Source organism: Lactuca sativa, chromosome 3 (assembly GCF_002870075.4).
Source record: "Lactuca sativa cultivar Salinas chromosome 3, Lsat_Salinas_v11, whole genome shotgun sequence".
In the NCBI taxonomy this organism is placed as follows: Eukaryota; Viridiplantae; Streptophyta; class Magnoliopsida; order Asterales; family Asteraceae; genus Lactuca; species Lactuca sativa.
Window position 1 is genome coordinate 8,151,952 of NC_056625.2, and position 19,908 is coordinate 8,171,859.

A 19,908-nucleotide genomic window follows, 5' to 3' on the forward strand; every position below is an offset into this window, starting at 1 on the left:
ATTTTTTACGCCCGAATTTCGATTCTTCGGACAAGTCACAAGAAAGAAATATTTTTTTATTAATTTGATCGGAAGGGTTCAATTTCGATACGCGTCAACCACATTGTTTCAATCTCCCCCAATTTCTTTCTTTGCGTTCTCTTACCAGTCATACACGTTGTTTTCAGCAGCCTGCATTTTAAATTTTTTAATTGGGCAGCCTTGGACTTCAAGACTTGAATAGGATTCGTTTTTTTTATAATTACTGAATGGAAGTGGATAATTTTACCTTCCCCATTATTGTAATCCGATTTCTCCATCTTCTCCTGCATTTCGCAAGTCCCATTTCTTTTACCAGTTCAAATCTTGTGGGTTTATCAGCACATCCTATTGAACCTATTCTTTCAAGTCGTCGATCCATTAGAGCTCTCCATAGATCAAATTCCTCAAACGGATAGTTTTTGATTTGCCATTTTAAGCTTCCAATTTCTCAGATATAAGTTGACCCACCATTTGTTTGATCTAATGTCTCTGTGAAATCAAGACTTGGAAAAACTTGATCTTTCACAATCTTGAGAAGTGGGTATCCATCACAGTTCTTTGATCTATAATTCCTCTCCAACCTCTCCATAAAATTGAAGCCTGATCTTCTTTTTAAGATGGCCGAAACACCTTACGACGGATCGCAACATGGACAAAGTGTACAGATCATCCCATTCAAGACCTCCAATGCATCTCTCAGAGTTCTATTACTACACGGGAACCTAGATATATGGGTAAAAGAGGCGAAAAACTTGCCAAACATGGATATGTTTCACAACAGATTAGGTCAAATGTTTGGGAGGTTGCCATCTCTCACCGGAGGAAAGACCAAGACCGAGGATGGTAGACCGGAAAAGGTCACCAGTGACCCATACGTCACCGTTTCGATAGCTAATGCTGTAATCGCAAGAACCTTCGTCATAAGCAACAGCGAGAACCCTGTGTGGATGCAGCACTTTTATGTCCCTGTCGCACATTATTCCGCTGAAGTACAATTTGTAGTCAAGGACAGTGATGTCGTAGGTTCCCAACTCATAGGGGCAGTTGGTGTCCCAGTTGAACAGTTAATTTCTGGTGCAGTTGTCGAAGGCACCTTCCCAGTTCTTAACGAAAGTGGGAAGCCATGTAAACCTGGAGCTGTATTGACTCTTTATCTTCAATACATACCAATGTCAAGAGTACCCTTAGACCTAGAGTTTAATGGTGTTTTAGGCACATATTTTCCTCTAAGAAGAGGAGGCAAAGTTACCCTTTATCAAGATGCTCATGTGGATGATGGTTACCTTCCAAATATGCAACTGGATGGAGGTTTGATGTATGGAAATGGAGATTGTTGGCATGATATTTGTGAAGCTATCAAGAATGCACGCAAGTTGATTTACATTACAGGGTGGTCTGTGGTTCATAGTGTTCAACTTGTTCGCAATGGTGAAGGTGGAAAAGATAGCATATTGGGTGATCTTTTGAAAGCTAAGTCTTCAGAAGGTGTTAGAGTGCTTCTTCTTATATGGGATGATCCTACTTCTAGAAGCATTTTGGGAATCAAAACTGTAAGTGTGTTTATTTTATTTTTCACTACATCACAATAACACTTACATATTACACCTATTATTAAGGTAACATTTTTTTTATAGCAAGGTGTCATGGGAACTAACGATGAAGAAACTCGGAGGTTTTTTAAGCATTCTTCTGTGAAAGTACTACTTTGCCCCCGTTCTGCTGGGAAGGGTCATAGTTGGGCCAAGAAACAGGTATTAACTGAATTCATATATAATTAATCTTTTATCATTTTCTAGTATTTTGTATTGAATGTGTGTTACAACTTACACAGGAGGTTGAAACCATATATACACATCATCAGAAAACAGTGATAGTGGATGCTGATGCTGGAAACTACAGAAGAAGAATAATGGCATTTGTTGGAGGTCTTGATTTATGTAATGGGCGTTATGATACACCTGGACATCCACTTTTCAGCACTTTACAAACTTTGCATAAAGATGACTATCACCAACCTAATTACACTGTAACAATCTCTTAAATCATTTCATTTTTATTTTCTTTGAATTTAGAGTGTTTATATAAGGATTAAGGAGGAGGTTTGATTTGATGTGAAACAGGGACCTACTTCTGGTTGTCCAAGAGAGCCATGGCATGATTTGCATAGCAGAATTGAAGGTCCAGCAGCATATGATGTGCTCAAGAACTTTGAGGAAAGATGGTTGAGAGCTTCAACGCCACATGGGATTAGCAGAATCAAGAAATCTTCAGATGATTCGTTACTTCAAATTGATAGGATTCCTGATATAGTAAGAATTGATGAAGCCCATTGCACAAATGAATGGGATCCAGAGGGCTGGCATGTCCAGGTATAAATATATATCTTCTTCTTCATCAACTTCAAAACTTAAGGCCTGTGTTTTTCCTTTTTCATCATTTTAAATGTTTGAATGATGTGTAGGTGTTTCGTTCAATTGACTCCAACTCTGTTAAAGGCTTTCCTGATGACCCCAAAGATGCCACAAGCATGGTATATGATAATAGGAAGAAATTATATTTATTTATAATTATAATAAACAAATCAATGAAAGTAAATTCCTATTTCTTTGATTTAACATTTTTTTTTATTTTGCTACACTGAAACAGAACCTGGTATGCGGGAAGAATGTGCTGATAGACATGAGCATACATACAGCATATGTGAAGGCAATTCGTGCAGCTCAACATTTCATATATATTGAAAACCAATACTTTCTTGGATCTTCATTTAATTGGAGTAATTACAAAACTTTGGGTGCAAACAATTTAATACCAATGGAAATCGCTCTAAAAATTGCAAATAAAATTAGAGCAAACGAGAGATTTGCTGTATATGTCGTCATTCCAATGTGGCCAGAAGGTAGCCCTACAAGTACAGCTGTTCAAAGAATTCTTTTTTGGCAGGTAAGATAGGTTTTTAAACTTTATACTTATCAAAATTAAGTAAATATGGAGTATAATAATAATAATAAACATTTTGTTACAGAATAAAACAATGCAAATGATGTATGAAGTAATCTACAAGGCTTTACAAGAAGTTGGACTCGATAATGTCTACGAGCCTCAAGATTACTTGAACTTTTTCTGTCTTGGCACTCGTGAGTCCTCCAATGGCGTCGAACCAATTTCGGAAGAAAAAGGGTCAAATTCCGCAAACACCCCTCAAGTACATTCCTTTAATCTTTGTCGTGTCACTTTTTCTTGATTTTTTTATTTGTGACAACTGATAATATATTTTTTTTTATTTGTACAAAAAAAAAAAAAAAAAAAGTCGCTTAGTAGGAAGAGTCGGCGATTTATGATATATGTACATTCGAAAGGAATGATAGTGGACGATGAGTATGTGATATTGGGATCTGCAAACATTAATCAACGGTCATTAGAAGGTTCTAGAGACACTGAAATCGCAATGGGTGCGTATCAGCCTTACCATACATGGGCTCACAGACGATCCAGCCCACATGGCCAGGTAACTAAACGTTTCTTTATTTTCATGAAAATCAGAATATGAAGAAGAGACGAGTTGTGAAAAATAAAATGTTTTTTTGTTTTGTTGTTGCAGGTATTTGGATACAGGATGTCGCTTTGGGCAGAGCATGTGGGTGGATTGGAGAGTGGTTTTGAGAGACCAGAGAGCATCGAGTGTGTTCGGAGGGTGAGAATGTTGAGTGAATTGAACTGGAAACAATATGCGGCGGATGAAGTGAGTGATATGAAGGCTCACCTTCTCAAATATCCGGTTGAAGTTGATCGGACCGGCCAGGTCAACCCGCTTCCCGGTTGCCCAACTTTCCCTGATTTGGGTGGTAATATTGTCGGCACTTTTTTCGCCATTCAAGAAAACCTCACCATTTGAATCTCGTGAAAAAAAAAACCCCTCACTTTTTTTTTTGTTGTATATCTGTACTCTCATATAGTAATAAAATAATCTTGGCCATTAGATTTAGCTAGTTTTGGTGGTTCTTGAAATTCTATATGGAAGGATTAGAATTTTGGATATGTGTGATGTTTCTTAAAGATTTGGATTATATGATTATGAGTAGTAATCTTTTTAACTTTTTTGATATTTTTATTTTGTGAGCTTGATGTTATATGTAGTTCTTAAAGTTTTGGTGACTCTTGATATGTGTGAATTCTTAAAAATTTGGATTATGTGCAAAGCTACAATTAGGGATGAGCTATGGATTGGGGAACCGGCCGGAACCGGTACTGGAACCCAATGGAATCAGTCGGGCCGGGACCGGAACGTTATTTTTGTGGATTTTTGGAACCGGGAACCGGTAGAAACCGGAACCGATATAACCGGAACCGGTAGAACCGGCAAAAACTGGAACCGTATGATGCTATTTTTCAATGACCGGTTCTAACATTTGATGACACGACAAGAACCGGTAGAACCGCCGGGTCGGTTCAGTTCTTGATTTGGCCGTAGCCGGTTCCCGGATCCGGTCCGGTTCGGGCCAGTTCGGTCCTTTTGTTCATCCTTAGCTAAAATCAATGACTTCCACTAATTATACCCTGCTCATGAGAGCAAACATGAGTTTCTTGGAATGCTAGCATCAACTGTATGCATTAGCCTTGAGCATTATGCCTTTATGCATGTTGTGTTTAATACATACGAGGTGATCATAAATAACCAACCGTATATTAAATATACGGTGTGTAATTATGTAAGGAATTTAAAATTTAAAGGGTATCTAATTGAAATTAGATGAGATACATAATATTTTGTCATATTAATATAGTTATATATGCATGTAATCATTCAAGATTTTCAAAGCACTACAGCAAAATACTTTTTGATTTTCATTTTTTTAACAATTTGCTTTCTGTTATACCATGCAATCATTCAAGATGGGATACAGACTTTCTTAAAATAGTTATATGCACACGATCATTAAAGTATTTTCTATTTTTCCTTTTTATCGTGTAACATATTTTATTATTTTCGTTTTTTTTTATTGCAACGTACTTTTTGTTTTACACTTTATACCAACATATATTTTTTAAAATTTATGGTTAACTGATATTAACCATTAACCAATTAAAATCGTTAACCAAAACCAATAGTAACCGATACCCAATGGATACTAAATCTATTAACCAACTATATGGTGCAGTTTTTAATAGTGTGAAACACTAAGGCGGTTTTGAAAAAACACATATGGTTTGGTTTTTTGTTTTTAGAAAACCATTTTTTTACAGACGGATTTATGAAATTATAATCATGTTTGATGAAAGTCATTTGCTCACATATGTTACATTGTGTGACATGTTATATAAGCATTTTTTGTACATAATGATTTTATCGTGTTTCATGAAATGCATGTTTTACAGATTATTAATGCAATATTTTCCTATAACAGAAAAAGAAACCAATGAACCAACCAAGTATAAAGCTATCTCCACATGTATCTCAGGAAGCTTCTAAATCTGTGATGCAATGAGAAGGTGTAAAAAACCTTCAAAGAGTATTTAGTCGAGTTTTAAGAGTACATAGTTATTACTTTGAAATTGTTCAATTCAGACTTGTACACTTTTAATATTATGTATATATCATTTAGTTATGACTTCCACTTTTTAATTTCATTGTTTATGAATGCCGGATTTGTACTAAAATGTAATATGTATTGGGGATTTTTGGGAGTGACTAGATTCAATTAGTCCGTACCACTGCACAGCCTTAGGTTTTATCTTTAAAATAAATAACTCGTTTAACATTCCTCAGTCAAATATGAATACCAATAATCATAAACTTTTATTAATAAGATAGATTAAAAATACATTCCTTAAGAATTGACATTAGTTCTCAAGTAACAAACTTAAATAAATAGAAGCAGATTATTATGTGCTCTTACAACATCACCCCTTACCAAAACCATACTTGTAGAGCTAAAAGCTTTCAATAATAACTGACTCCGTGTCGGTTCTCACTCTTCAGTGACCATTAGCCAACTCGGTTGTCTTCTTGGCATAAAATCTCCTGTACTTGGAGTCAACTTCAGTCAAATAGTAAGTGCCTGGAGCCAAATGACTAGTGTCCTTGCTTGTCACAAAGTCCTTCCCACCATATCTGTGCTCCATCAAGTGCATCAATTCGACAAATTTTTCTGGCACAACCTGCACATATAATGATTTAGTTACAACCAAAACAGAACAGAACAGAACAGAACAGGATACAGTGTTTAATAGCATACCTCTGTCCTGGTCTTTAACTTATGGTCAATATTCAGGACCTTTGCGATGTTTGATAAACTAAAAGGTCCTTTTCCCTCGCTAAGATGTAGCGAAAACATTGTAGCGGATAATCCACTCCCGTATGAGAACATCATTACACGGTTTCCATCCTGAAAATTAGAAAGAAAAAAAAATATACACTTTAAGTATTTGATTCTTTTGTTTTCTTCTCTTGTTTTTGAGTGTAGAAAAGGAAAATGGCCTCAGAGATTTTTTAACAGAAAAAAATTTGAAATCCGTAAATAAAAGCATTTAGCAAGAAGTGTAAAAGCAATGCATACCAGAGAGTCACTCTTGTTGTGAATGAGTGAAGCAAAAGCAGCATAAATAGATGCAGTGTACATGTTTCCCAGTTGCTTGGGGATCAAAGTTGCTGGCTTCACTTTTTTATCATAATCTGGTTTTGCCACTTGCTGGGCTGCCTGTAGATCATCATAAACCTCCTTGATTATTTGTTTTTTTTTTTTTTTTTTTTTTTAATTTATTTATTAAAAATAAAATGTTACCTTTTCAAGATCACGGCTTTGGTAGCTCTCGTCGCCCTTTAGAGACGTGAATTGACCTAACTTCTCTTTAGCAGACTCATCAACAGAGCTGAAAATATAAATAATTATTAAGAAATAAAAATAGTATTAATAATAGTGGTTTAAAAGAGCAAATTCGTTAATCACCTGACATTTCTGGCAACATCATCGAACACCAAACGAGCAAAACTCTTCTGTACAAGCTGCATAGATTCAAATAAAACATTTTAATTCAAACACACCAAATGACCATTTTACCCTTGCAATCCAAAAAAAAAAAAAACAAATTTCAGAATTATGTTCAAGAACTAATCTACCTACCTTGTTATACGGACTGTGAAACACAAAATAATCAGCATCCACCATTGAAAATTGTTTCCCTTGAAGTTTCTCATACTTTTGACAGTATCCTTTGTAGCAAGAATCAAGAGCCATGAGATAACAAGTTTGGGACAATTTTCCATCAACAACTGGATATTCACTTGCAAGGTCGGGTTTGTAAAAGTCATAAACATGTGACATATGACTTGCCCTAAATTTGCTTTCGAATGCGATTGGTGCATCGGGTCCAATCAGCATGGCAACAGCACCTGCCCCTCCTGTTGGTCGGGCAGCCCCCTCGGCATAAACCGCACTGTCTGTGGAGACAACTAATCCATACCTTCCATCCCATGAACTGCTTTCCACCCAATTCACACAGTTGAATAATGCTGCAGTTCCACCATAGCATGCATTGGTTGAATCCACACCTTCAATGTCTGTGTTTCCACATTCCTGTATAAAAATATCTTATTATTTTAGTATAATCACTATAATCCAAAAAAGATAATGATATATTATCAGTTATGTAACGAGTTTTTGAAGATATATGAATACCTCAAAGATTTGCATCAAGAAGGTCTTGATGGATTTGCTCTTGTCTATTACAGTTTCACTACCGACTTCAAGGCGACCGATTTGTTTTGGGTCGATTTCATACTTCTCTAGTAGTGATGTGACAGCTGTCAATCTGAAAATTAATGTGATGTTTATTGTCATGCTACTGATGATAAAAGCACTACACATGAGTAAGGAGTGAGTTTCTTTTTTTTTTTTTTTTTTTTTTTTGTATGTGGAAAAGCATAGATATTGAAGAAAAAGGTACTAACCCCATAGAGATGACATCTTCAACCTCTGAACAAAATGCCATGCAATCTTGTCCGAGTCCAATGGTGTATTTTCCTTTACTAACACCATCAAAATCTTCTAGGGTATCCTGTAAATTAGTTACCCAATAAGAATTAAACCACAGATAAGAGGAAAACACAAATACAGTGTATAAAGTGAAAACAGGTCAAGTAGAAGTCTAGAAGATAGATTTATTAACATGCTCTGGTTTGTCACCTTAGCAACTTTAACTCTGTCATTGAAATAATTTTAAGCTTCAAGTAGCAAAAACATACTAGCATAGAAGAAATTTTTTGATGCAAAAATGAGCACAAGGTTTCATATTTCCTCATGCTAGCTATGATTAAGTTTATATCTAGGGTTATAGCTGTGAATACTTATTGAGTCCTCCAATACTCTAGTAATGCTTCAGTTGTACATTAATGGAAACAACACTCTAGTATCATATCCCATGTTCTTCTATACTCTCTCGGACACTCTTGTATCTTATGGAAACTTTATGATGTTCGTAGTGGTCTTGCAGATAATGTGCTAAGACCTAGAAGCAGAACCTTCATATAATGAGAAACTAATACAAGTGTTGCGTGTAATACGTATGTGATTCTAAGCAAAAACAGTCCAGAACTCAAAAAAAGTTCCAACTTTCTTCCCAAAAGCTCAGAATATGGATCTATATTGTTGGATCCAGTCATCAAGTTTCTTGGAGGTCAAATAGAATAAAGTCAAACTTAGTACAGATAAGGCTACATAGATACCAACCATTTATGTCAAACAATGGTGCATATGACTACCAGAAAACAACAATATTCATGAGCTTATAGTATTATATTTGATAAATAGATTACGCATGTCCAATCCAACCGCCGATCTTCACTCTATTTCCATTTAACTCGTAGTGAAATAGAACTTCGTGTATCCCAAAATGTGTGGTTCTTTGCATAATCCCAACACAAACAATAAATTTGCCAATAACAATAAAGATTCATAGCTATTATGGTGTATGGAAACAGCAGGTAAACTTATTGAAGAACGAGTTTAAACCGCTCGAAGAACACAGGCTTTTAGTTGTGCCGTACAAGCGTACCGATGTATAATAGATCATCAAAGTAAAAAAGAAAAGAAGAACAACCGTACCTGTTTGATACAAGTAGGAGGGAAGTAGATTTCCATGGCGAGAATTCCAACATTTTGAGGAGCCATCTCTGTTTCAAACTCTTCTTCGATCTTCAATACAGTTTTAATCAGAGATTAACTGAATCACAAACACAACTACGATAATCAGCAGATCGAAAGTCGAAAGGATGAATTAACGATCTCAACTTCTGTTATCAATTGCTGATTTCACGCCGTTAGAATCTTTTCTCGGAAAGTCGAGAGAGAGGGATGAGGAGGCGTTACATGCTGATGCTACATATTTATAGCAATCACAAGAATTTGCTGACTATGGATCTCACTGCCACTTTACCCTCACTCTTTCGTTAATTTACATTTTTTGCCATTACGAAAAAAATACAATAATTTGGTGCTTAAACCGCTTAAAAACAACATAAAGGTCCCCTGCATAATTAATAGTATTCACCTAATTAAAGAATTCCGATTTTTGTCGAATGTTAAAAACTTAAGAAAACCTATTAAATATAGTAATATAAAATTATTTATAGCTTTAAAATTTTAAATAAATATCATTGGTTTTATACAATGGTCAATTACGTGATTTTTGGAATAAAACTAATAATGGCACGTAGTAAATGATGGTCCACATCATCATTAACTTATTGTATAACAACTTTTATAATGATATCTGATACGTTACTAATTTCTACAAATTTAAACATGAATTAGTTTTTGATATTTTATTCGAAGCACAGTTTTTATTATTTAAATGTAAAAAATATGGATCCATGTAAGGTCCACAGAGGTATGCTGGTCCAACATAGTCAAATGTGGCATGCAATGCAGTAGGAGCCGAAGAGTGCTGAGGTGGCCTAAAAGACTTCGCCATCATGACATACCACTCGGCACTCGACACCGGTGACATGGGAGACTCTTTTGTTACACATTTTAGTTTTAATATATTATATAAGTCGGTTTATAATAAAATTTTATAGATATAACGATGAGACATATAATTTATTCAAATAACTTAACTTAGGGTTAATAAACATGTAGTTATGTTTTATTTTGAGTATGTTTTTTCCCTAAATGATAGGACTCTAGTGTTTGATATGGAAACTTTCAGACACGGAAAATCCAAAATATTATTGTTGTTCTTTGATTTACCCTTTTTGTAGACTATCAGATGATACTGTTTTTCATATTTTATGGGTAAGTTTGGCAACTGGTTTTTAAGTAAAGTTTTTAACTTTCAAGAAAAACGTTGAATTTAAACTATATAATAAAAATAAAAAAAAAAACTTTTTGTTTGGGAGTATGAACATAAAGTTTTTATTTTAGAACAAAAGGTTTATAATTCAAAAACTACCGCAAATAACAGCTAACGATAACTAGCTAATTTTGTCCAACATAATATATCTACTGCAGTTTGGCATTGTTTAGTGCTTCTATTATATTTTAACAAGTATAATGACCACATTATCCTAAATTTATAAGAAAATTATCATAGTAATTTTCATAAATTGTCAAACATATTTAATAGTTAATTGCATAATTGATGTGGTATTTTTTTTTTCTGGAACGCATTCTAAGTTCTTTGTTTCATATTTAGATTTTTAGTTTTTTATACAAAAAAAATCTTTTAAGGTAAGATTTAAAAAAAAAAAAAAAAAAAAAAAAAAAAAAAAACCTTAATAGATAAAAGAGCTATATATTGTGAATATTCAATCATTCAATGCCCACTATGAGAGTGTAATTATTTTAGTGCGTGTGGTTGTATTAAGGTGGCCATAATTGACTTGAATCTACAATACTTGGATACCTTTTCTTCGAGTTTAAATTTTATTATACTGGTTTTCAAAAAAAAAATATTATTACTTTGTTCATGTATCACAAAATGTTATTTTACTTTGATAATTTGATAAAAAATCTAAAACAATTTCAATTTATATTACTTTACAATAATAAAAAAGTTAATGGTATATGTTGAGTGATAGTTGCAAAAGGATTATATTATTTATTTCGTATTTTGTATTTGAAACATATTGTGATTATAAGTCCTTCTGATATGGTCATCACGAGAGCTTTCGTGGTCTATGTGGCCACTAACCACAAATGTGAACACCATCCCATAGTGTTAGTGGTGGCTAGTGGTGGAACACTTTCGTGGTCATATGTGGTGAGGAGCACGGATCACCACACCCAATCAACTTCATTCTCTCTCTATTCCTCTCTATCTCTCTCTACCTTTTTCCATCTCTCTCTACAATTTAATTAATTAAAATATATATATTTTTTATTTTAATAATCAAAAAATAAGAGGGATATAATGGTGAGTATCCCAACCTTTTAGTGGTAGCTAGTGGTGATGATGCGGCACCCACCACTATAATGGTTAGTGGTGGGTATAACGGATGGTCTAAGATCAAGTGGTATAATTATAACTCGTGGTCCATGTGGCCATGAATAACAATTATGAACACCACAATATCCTTAGTGGTAGAAAAATTTGTGGTCAATTGTTGGGAGGACGAACCACCATGACTAATGAATTTTTTTCTTTCTCTATATTTCTCTATCTCTCTCTACATATTAATTAATTAAAAAATATATATTTTTTATTTTAATAATGAAAAAAAAATAAAAAGAATACAGTGGTAGATATCCCAATCTTTTAATGATTGAATGTGATAATGAGTTAGGCACCTATCAATGGTTAGTGTTGGGTACCATCAAGATACACCGGAGATAGTGAATACATGATATAATTCTTACATGTTTTGTTATTTTAATAATATAGTTTAGACATTATTTAGAATAGAATTAAACAACTATTTTTTGTACTGCTCGTTCTTGAATTTGTGACCACTTGTGTGTGGCACACCCTTTGCTTTGCCCAATTTTATGGACTAGTTAAATAATATAAAACTAAAATAATAAAAAGTAATTTATAACTGCAACGTCGTTGAGTGGAGATTCTTAATACAATCATTTTTTATTTATCTATCTTTTGGGAATCATAATACAAGCTAAATACACTCACGTGGGAAGTTGCCTTTTCCTTTTTTTATATATATAATAAAAATAAATTATTTTTTAATTACTTTTTTATTTTGTCTAAAGTGAATATTGAGACACTAAAGTTAACATATAATTAACTATTTATAACTAGCTTTTTCGGAAAACAATGCAATTTCAACCAATAAAAATATTTCAAAAACTAAGTAGGGCGTCTATACGGTAAAATATGATATCTTTTTGGTCAACCCTTATAACTTAGGGAAATGACACTGTAATCCTACAATCCAGGATCCTCAATATAACTCTGTCTCGTATGTACAATCAAGTCGGTGCCTTCCCGTGATCCTGAGAAGTACATGAAACACATAACACGGTAAGCACAAAGTTTAGTGAGTTCCCCAAAATACCACACATAACTCATTAGCCTTTCATGGCTATATCTCAAATAAGACCCTCTGGTCGATGTGTCTCATTGGAACCCTCTGGTCCCATAACTTGGGTGGACCCTCCGGTCCTAACTCAGTAAAGCTCAACATAATACACATCATAAATCACAAAGACATAATGCAAGATATCATAATACTCAATATAAGCACACAAGACCCTTCGTTCACACGAAATTACCACTCAAGGTAAGTATAGTGAGAAGACTCGCCTCGTAAACAAGCAAATACACCTCGTACACGAATCACTGATCTAGCCTCCGCCTGACACATATGATAATTATCTCTAATTAACACTCCAATCACAATTATAAATAAACCAAGGGATATTCTCTATCTCTCTCTCTCTCTAACTCTTGGAATGGGTAAAATACCATTCTACCCCTCCATGGTCTCCATAATCCTTGTCTTGACTAAACCCTAAAGTCAAATGAAGTCAACACTCGAGTCAACAGTCCATGTTGAACTGACTCGTCGAGTGCATCTATATGACTCGTCGAGTCCCCTCGTTCCTTCAGAAAAGTCGTGAAAACCCATCTCAACTCGTCGAGTTGTCTCATCAACTCACCGAATTACTCATGTCCAGACTCGTTGGGGAAAACCCTCACCGAATCGTCGAGTTGGCTCATCAACTCAACGAGTCCCTTAAGTCTCTTCTCTCATTCAGACGTTTTAAGGCAGATTCACAACCCTAAACTCTAGACCTAGCCTCTCACGGCTGAGATACTATGTAAAGCTACAACCTTTACATATATGCATGGCACTTGGGACATAAAATGCAAAAACAATCTCCATTTAGGGTCTTAAGCATAAAAGCTCCTCTATAGATGGATAAAGTTGGGACCTTTGGACTCTAGGGACCTCACAAGGTCCAGATTTGAAGTCTCAATCACTGGGTAAGTTCAACACACTCAAAGTCTCAAGGAAAGATGGAAAAAGCCCTAAAACTCCATGAAAACGAGATCTAATCACAATAATGAGCAAGGTGAGGATTTTTTACCTTCAACAGAAGCTTTAGATGAAATAACACCAGATCTAACACCCTCTTCTCATTCCTTGCTTTGATACTCTCTTAGCTAAATATAGACGATTAGGGTTTCACATAGGGGAGTAAGGTGGCTGGTGAGGCGGAAATTAGGACTTAAGGTCCTTTAAATAGGACCCAACCCCGAAGATTTAGGGTTTCCTCTCACAACGCCAACTCGCCGAGTTGGTCTCTCCGACTCGTCGAGTTGGTCATAAAACCCACGTGGTCAATCCGCCTCTACTCGACGAGTTGGGGCATCCAACTCGTCAAGTTGCTCTAACAACTCATAAATATATAAATATTATACATGGGAGTCGGGATGTGATAAATTGGTATATACTTGAATTAATAGTAGCACAATCCTTTTGGGTTGCCCTCAAAACTAGCAACTAGACAGGATGACTTTTGGAAAGAGAGGTTGAATTTATTACTTGATTAATAAATTGAAATAAATAATCTTTTAATATAATATGGAAATAATATATTAATTAGATATAACAATATTTAATCAATATTTAATCAGAAAATAATTTGGATTAATTTTTGGATTAAAAGAATTAATTAAAAGTGCAGGGTCTAAAGTGCAATTGTACAATAGTTGAGCAAGAAGTTCCAGAACCTTCCAAGGGAAGGAGGTGGACATTTTTCATATGTATAATCTAGGGTTTATAGATTATCCCATGTAGATAAATAAGGAGCTGGATAATTGCCGATTTGAAATATTAATATTATATTCAGATTAGGGTTATCCAGGACATCCTTGTTGGACTATAAATAGACCCTTACCCCTTAGGAATTTTTTCCACCTGAAACCTTAGAGTGATAGCAGAATTCTCAAGCTCCCTTCTCTTCTCTCCTCTCTCATCCTCTTGTTAGTGTTGGGTGTGATCTACTAGAGGCACGACATTTGTGGTGTTTTCTCTTTAAGCTTCTACAACACAAGGGTTTCTTATTATTCTTCAATAACAATCAAAGGTATGTATTCTAACCCTATTAATTAACTTTGAAATTAGTATATGCTTCCTAGGGTTTTCTATTTGATGTTCAAAAGTTGTATGTTCAACTAAAGAAAACATAGGTCAAGAATTAGGGTTGTATGCACACATAGGTTTTTGTTTGTTATGCTCAAAACTCATTAGTGGTATCAAAGCCTTGGTTTGTTTTCTATTGAATGGATTGCAATTGTTTGAATTTGATCAATTAGGGTTATGGCAATTAAACCCTTTTGGACTTAGGGATTTCGATTTTGGGGTTTTCTTGAACCCTAAGTTTCGAAAATAAGGAAAGGGTTTTAACCCTTTTCCTTACCCTACAATTTTCGAAGTAGGGTTTCCTTAAGTCTCAGTATTTCGAAAATGGAAAGGATTGAAATCCTTGCCTTCCTCCCCAAGATAAGCTATTTTCGAAAATCATAGGGTTGTGGTTGGGTTTTTCTTATTTTTGGTAATTATCTATTTACTTGTTTAATTTGATAATTATAAAAATTGTTTTATCCCTCCCATGATTTTCGAAAATTAAGGGAGAGGATTAGGGTTAAATTATATTGATTAATTTAATTGGATAGTCCTCAAAGTGATTTACTAAATTAATTAAATGGTTAATTAATGAATAATTATTAAATCATATGGTTTAATTTTAAATTTAAATTAAATGTTTTAGTTTTCGAAATTTAGTAATTAAACCTAGTATTTTGAAATGTTTAAAATACATCTTATACTATATGTTAAATAAATGTTTGATATTTACTATATATAAGACTTAGTCAGTTGAACTGTGACAACCCGAAAAAATTTGCTTTAAAAGCCATTCAATTCAATCAAAGTCAGACTCTCTCCTGCTCTCTTTTAGCACTGTTTAGAGTCTGTTTGAGTGTTATGAGCCCAACACATTTAAGGAATGAGTGTTAAGAAGTACTGCTAGAACCACAGTATAACATGCAAGCCTTAAACTCCATCAAGAGGAGTTTACGGTCAAGATACCAAGAGTTTACGGCCGTAAACTCAAGGTGGCCGTAAACTCACCTCTATATAAGAAACAATAAGCCATTTCTTTCATTCTTTCCTTTCCTTGGCCGAAATCTCCCATTCTCTCTCAAGTATCATCGAGTTTTCACCCCAGATCTTCATATATGTAAGTGTTCTATCCCTTGATTAGTTGATACCCCTTCTTAACTATCTTCACCCATGGAAATCATCTTTTGACTAGATCTTCAACTTTCACCAAGAACACACACTTGTTCTTTGGCCTGAAATCAACTCTTTGAGCTTCCATATCGTAAGTATCCTTTCATTATACTCCATATCTATTAGGAAGCCTTGGTTTACACCATTGAAACGTGCATTTCCCAAGAACACCATGAGTTTACGGCCCAAGATCCTTCTTGGCCGTAAACTCTATGTTATGACATGTTTTGACTTTAAACTCTTCCAATAAGCAAGCCTTAGACCTTGAACCCTTAATAGATATTGAAGGATCTTAAAACACACACATATACATGTTTGACCATGAGTTTACGTCCGTAAACTCCCTTGGCCGTAAACCATGGCTGTAAACACCTCTTAGTGCCGTGTCACTTTCCTTTAATGAATCACATGTGATTCAAAACTTCTTGTCAATGTTCCTTAGTCCCTTAGGTTATTTCCCTTCACGATTAGTTGTATTATACACTAATTATACACATATATGTACCAATATATGTCATTAGGACTCGTTTGTGTATCGGGACTTCATTAGTGGAACTTCTCATCCTTACTTGAATCATTTGGAAACACCAATCATAAGGTGAGTTCATACCCCTACATTTTATCACTTTTCACTATTTTAGGGGGGGGGGGGATACAAGTTTAAACACAAGAAATTGTGTTTATTATAAATAAAACTCTTTTAATTATTGCAAAATGCTTTTAAATGATTATTAAACTGTTTTAAATTTTAGGAAATGCTTTTAAATGTTTTATTAAATCTTTTAACTTATATTTGTGTATAATTGATATCTATGTGGATATAGTTATATAAGTAGTGTTTAAAGGACTTAGGACTGACTACTAGCTTTATTTCCTTTTCCTTGTTTGGATGTGGACTTAGAGTACGGTTGTTTGTCCGAATGTCGTTTAAATATTAGTTATATATTATGTATATGTATGTAGATATAAAAGTTCTAGAAGTCGGTTCAATACATTGGGTAGCAAGGGTATTCTTTCAGGAGAAGTCAGTTCAATACCTTGGGTAGCAAGGGTATTCTTTCAGGATCATTCAGTCAATTATAGAGAACTTACTAGTAAACTATAATGGGTATAGTTTAGAGAGTCAATGCTTATTACTTGGTAGATCATTGAAGTCATAGCAATACTTAGAGAACTAATACTTGTTAGTCTTATATATTCAGAAAGTACGAACAGTAATACAAACTAAATTAAGGAACTCAAAAGGTATATCTTTCATTGTACCAAAAACCATATATATAAAAGGGGTACCCGGGCACGGTACTGTACCTCCGATTAACATGGGTACGTGCGCATAGCACCAAAACCCAAACATAAAATGAACATAGTTAGTAGTTTCTGTGATTGCCTAGTATATACACTGAAGTTATGTACATTGAGAAACTGATAGATGGTTGAATGTTTGAACTTAGTTTTGCTTTCGTTTTCCTTGTTTGGATGTGGGGGTACGACAGGATCGCACAATCAATTGTCCGTCCGTTTTTGATTATGTATAATAAGTATGTACTGTGTGAATCACAGGATAGTCTTTTCAAAAAGTATTCAGAGTACAATTCAGAGCACTATTCAGAGGAACACAATGATCATACTATAGTCCTTTCATAGTATATCTATTAAACTATGAACTGAGACTGAACTTGCTATTACATAGCATAATATCCAATACAAAGAATGGTTTTATGAGATATAAAACTAAGTATCTATTCCATAGTATATTTATACATTTGTTAAGTCGCACTTTTGGAAAGTTAAATCTAACTATTCCATATCACAGTACGCCAACATTTAGTAGAACGACTTTAGGGGATAAACCCACAGTTGAATAACAGTTAGGGAATATGGGATTTCCTAGGTTCAATGGTAACATTTTCTAGGTATTCTAGTAACATCTACTAGGTATTCTAGTTCATTATAAAGGATTCGTAAGAAGGTTAATATCATGATTTCCTCGCTTATACATTCCTGAGTTATATATAACGAAGATCTGGTAGACCATAGAATTTGAGATTTCTAACTTAGTTTCTTTTCCTTGTTTGGATGTGAATCTAGGGTAGAACCCCCACAATTTATTATCCGCCCAATCTTGATTATATCATAACGTTTATAAGCTAAGTTTTCATGTGTGACATGCCCAATTTCACAGCCAGAAAAGACCGATTTGTTTATGTTTTGTTTTATAAATCAGAGTAATCGTTTAAAGAAAACGGTTGCGGAATTTGTTCCCAAAACAATATATGATAATAACTTATCAACACATTTCTCAAAGAGAATGTATTTTTTATTTAATAATAAAACCTCGGGATATCATGTTCCGATACAGACCAAAAGCATAAACAATATAAAATAGACCTTACAACAGTTATTTATAACTACTGATCTATAATCCAAAATCTCTCGTCAAGTCCATCAACTTATACCCTTGTGCCATTACCTGTAATGCAAAGTAAACTGAGTGGGTCAGGCTTGGGAGCCTGGTGAGCATATAGGGTTTTCAACCCACAATAATACATAATATATTATATTCAATCATCAAACAATCAACCCAAATACCCATCCCCATTATCTCCTTTATTTCTTAAGGTTTTACCCTAAGAACCGATTATCATTCATTCATTCATTCCTAAGGATTTACCTAAGGAATTGGCACGAGTCCATTGCTGCCAAAGTTTATCTATCAGATACTAAATCCATAGCTATCAGGCGCTAACTCCATAGTCACCAAGGTTTACTCAACAGGCACGAAGTCACATCGTCACCAAGGTTTATCAAATAGGCACTAACTCCATAGTCACCAAGGTTTATACAATAGACGCTAACTCCATAGTCACCAAGGTTTATACAATAGGCGCTAACTCCATAGTCACCAAGGTTTATACAATAGGCACTATGTCTCATAGTTGACACTATTTCATCTAACCATGTTCTACCCAACATATTTTGTAGATATAAAATACATATATAGTTTGAATCATTTAACACCCGTATAAAAACATCAATTCCAAGCCCATCTCAAATAGACAAATATATAACACATAACACGTATTTCATAGCCAATACTTTATATTTATGTGTTAGAAGAAAGTAAACACACACTCACTTGATTAGAAGATGATCGGACAACACTACGACTCTTGAAATAATCTTCTGCGATGAAATCGGGATGTTTCTTTCAAAACCGAGCTTCATGTGGGCAGAGCTTCGGCTCGAAAATTATTTTTCTCTGGATCTTCGGGCTTTGGGACTTGCTTTGGGTCTCGGGAATGATACCGGGCCTTCGGGGGTATAAAATGCCAAGAAGAAAGAAGTTTAGGGCAAAGAAGTGTAAAAATTTACACCAAAGCCGGAGGCCTCGCTGCCCTTTTATAGGGGCTGAACCTCGCACGTACGTTGGGCGTACGAGGCACTACGCGGGGCGTAGTTCGGATCATCATTCCACATGTCGAGATTCGGATGGTGGATCGTGGCCTCCTCTGGACCGCGAAAGATCGAAGTATGCGGGGCGTACACCTAGGTACGCTGGGCGTACCCTTTGGATTGGATCGGTGACTCCTCGGATTCGGATATTATCCGAAATAATAATTAAATAAATATATTTTAATTATTTTAGAAACTTCAGAAACTCATATCTTCCTCATACGAACTCCGTTTTTGACATTCTTTATATCCCCGCGTAGGTGAGACTACGCTCTACAACTTTCGTTTAGACTCCGTCGGCTAATTTTTAAATTATTCTTATTATTTATTTTTAGTAGGCCTGGACAGGAAAACTTCGTTATAAATTCATAACTTCTTCCTCTAACGTCCGTTTTCGTCTGTCTTTTTACCGTTGGACTACTATCAACGAGATCTTCTATTCTCGTTTAGATTGTTTCGACCAACAACCACTCGATCTCGAATCGAGTATTCGGGTTGCATACCGCTAAGTCGAAACTTAGAAAAATCATAACTTCCTCATACGAAGTCAAATTTGGACATTATTTTTATGCACAATATCGATTTAACGAACTCTACGACTTTCGTTTAGATCACTAAGGCTAAATATCGCTCTAACGTAAATTAACTTTTTACGTCATTCAGCGTCGTGCCAGTCCTGT

At 34.7% G+C, this 19,908-nt stretch overlaps 2 protein-coding genes across 2 annotated transcripts; one reads left to right on the forward strand and one right to left on the reverse strand.

Moving 5' to 3' along the window:
* On the forward strand, nucleotides 1-4,126 carry LOC111920779 (phospholipase D gamma 1). The gene is made up of 9 exons (XM_023916339.3): nucleotides 1-1,571; nucleotides 1,656-1,772; nucleotides 1,853-2,047; nucleotides 2,142-2,390; nucleotides 2,483-2,551; nucleotides 2,668-2,964; nucleotides 3,047-3,226; nucleotides 3,332-3,529; nucleotides 3,623-4,126. Exons 1-9 carry the CDS (start codon nucleotides 639-641, stop codon nucleotides 3,914-3,916), a joined length of 2,532 nt encoding a protein of 843 aa, XP_023772107.1. The 5' UTR covers nucleotides 1-638; the 3' UTR covers nucleotides 3,917-4,126.
* Nucleotides 4,127-5,795: 1,669 nt separating this feature from the next.
* LOC111920780 (hydroxymethylglutaryl-CoA synthase) lies at nucleotides 5,796-9,378 on the reverse strand. Its single transcript, XM_023916340.3, has 9 exons — nucleotides 9,123-9,378; nucleotides 7,970-8,076; nucleotides 7,698-7,830; nucleotides 7,143-7,595; nucleotides 6,969-7,024; nucleotides 6,804-6,891; nucleotides 6,579-6,719; nucleotides 6,258-6,407; nucleotides 5,796-6,180 (listed from the first exon to the last, which is right to left on the reverse strand). Exons 1-9 carry the CDS (start codon nucleotides 9,186-9,188, stop codon nucleotides 5,998-6,000), a joined length of 1,377 nt encoding a protein of 458 aa, XP_023772108.1. The 5' UTR covers nucleotides 9,189-9,378; the 3' UTR covers nucleotides 5,796-5,997.
* Between the last annotated feature and the right edge of the window lie 10,530 nt (nucleotides 9,379-19,908).

Coding starts and splice junctions, on each gene's coding strand:
- LOC111920779 (XM_023916339.3), top strand. CDS start 639: ATGGCCGAAACACCTTACGACGGATCGCAACATGGACAAAGTGTACAG. Junction 1,572..1,655: donor GCATTTTGGGAATCAAAACT/GTAAGTGTGTTT, acceptor TTTTTTTTATAG/CAAGGTGTCATGGGAACTAA. Junction 2,048..2,141: donor ATCACCAACCTAATTACACT/GTAACAATCTCT, acceptor GATGTGAAACAG/GGACCTACTTCTGGTTGTCC.
- LOC111920780 (XM_023916340.3), bottom strand. CDS start 9,188: ATGGCTCCTCAAAATGTTGGAATTCTCGCCATGGAAATCTACTTCCCT. Junction 8,077..9,122: donor CTCCTACTTGTATCAAACAG/GTACGGTTGTTC, acceptor ACTAATTTACAG/GATACCCTAGAAGATTTTGA. Junction 7,596..7,697: donor TCTTGATGCAAATCTTTGAG/GTATTCATATAT, acceptor ATTTTTATACAG/GAATGTGGAAACACAGACAT.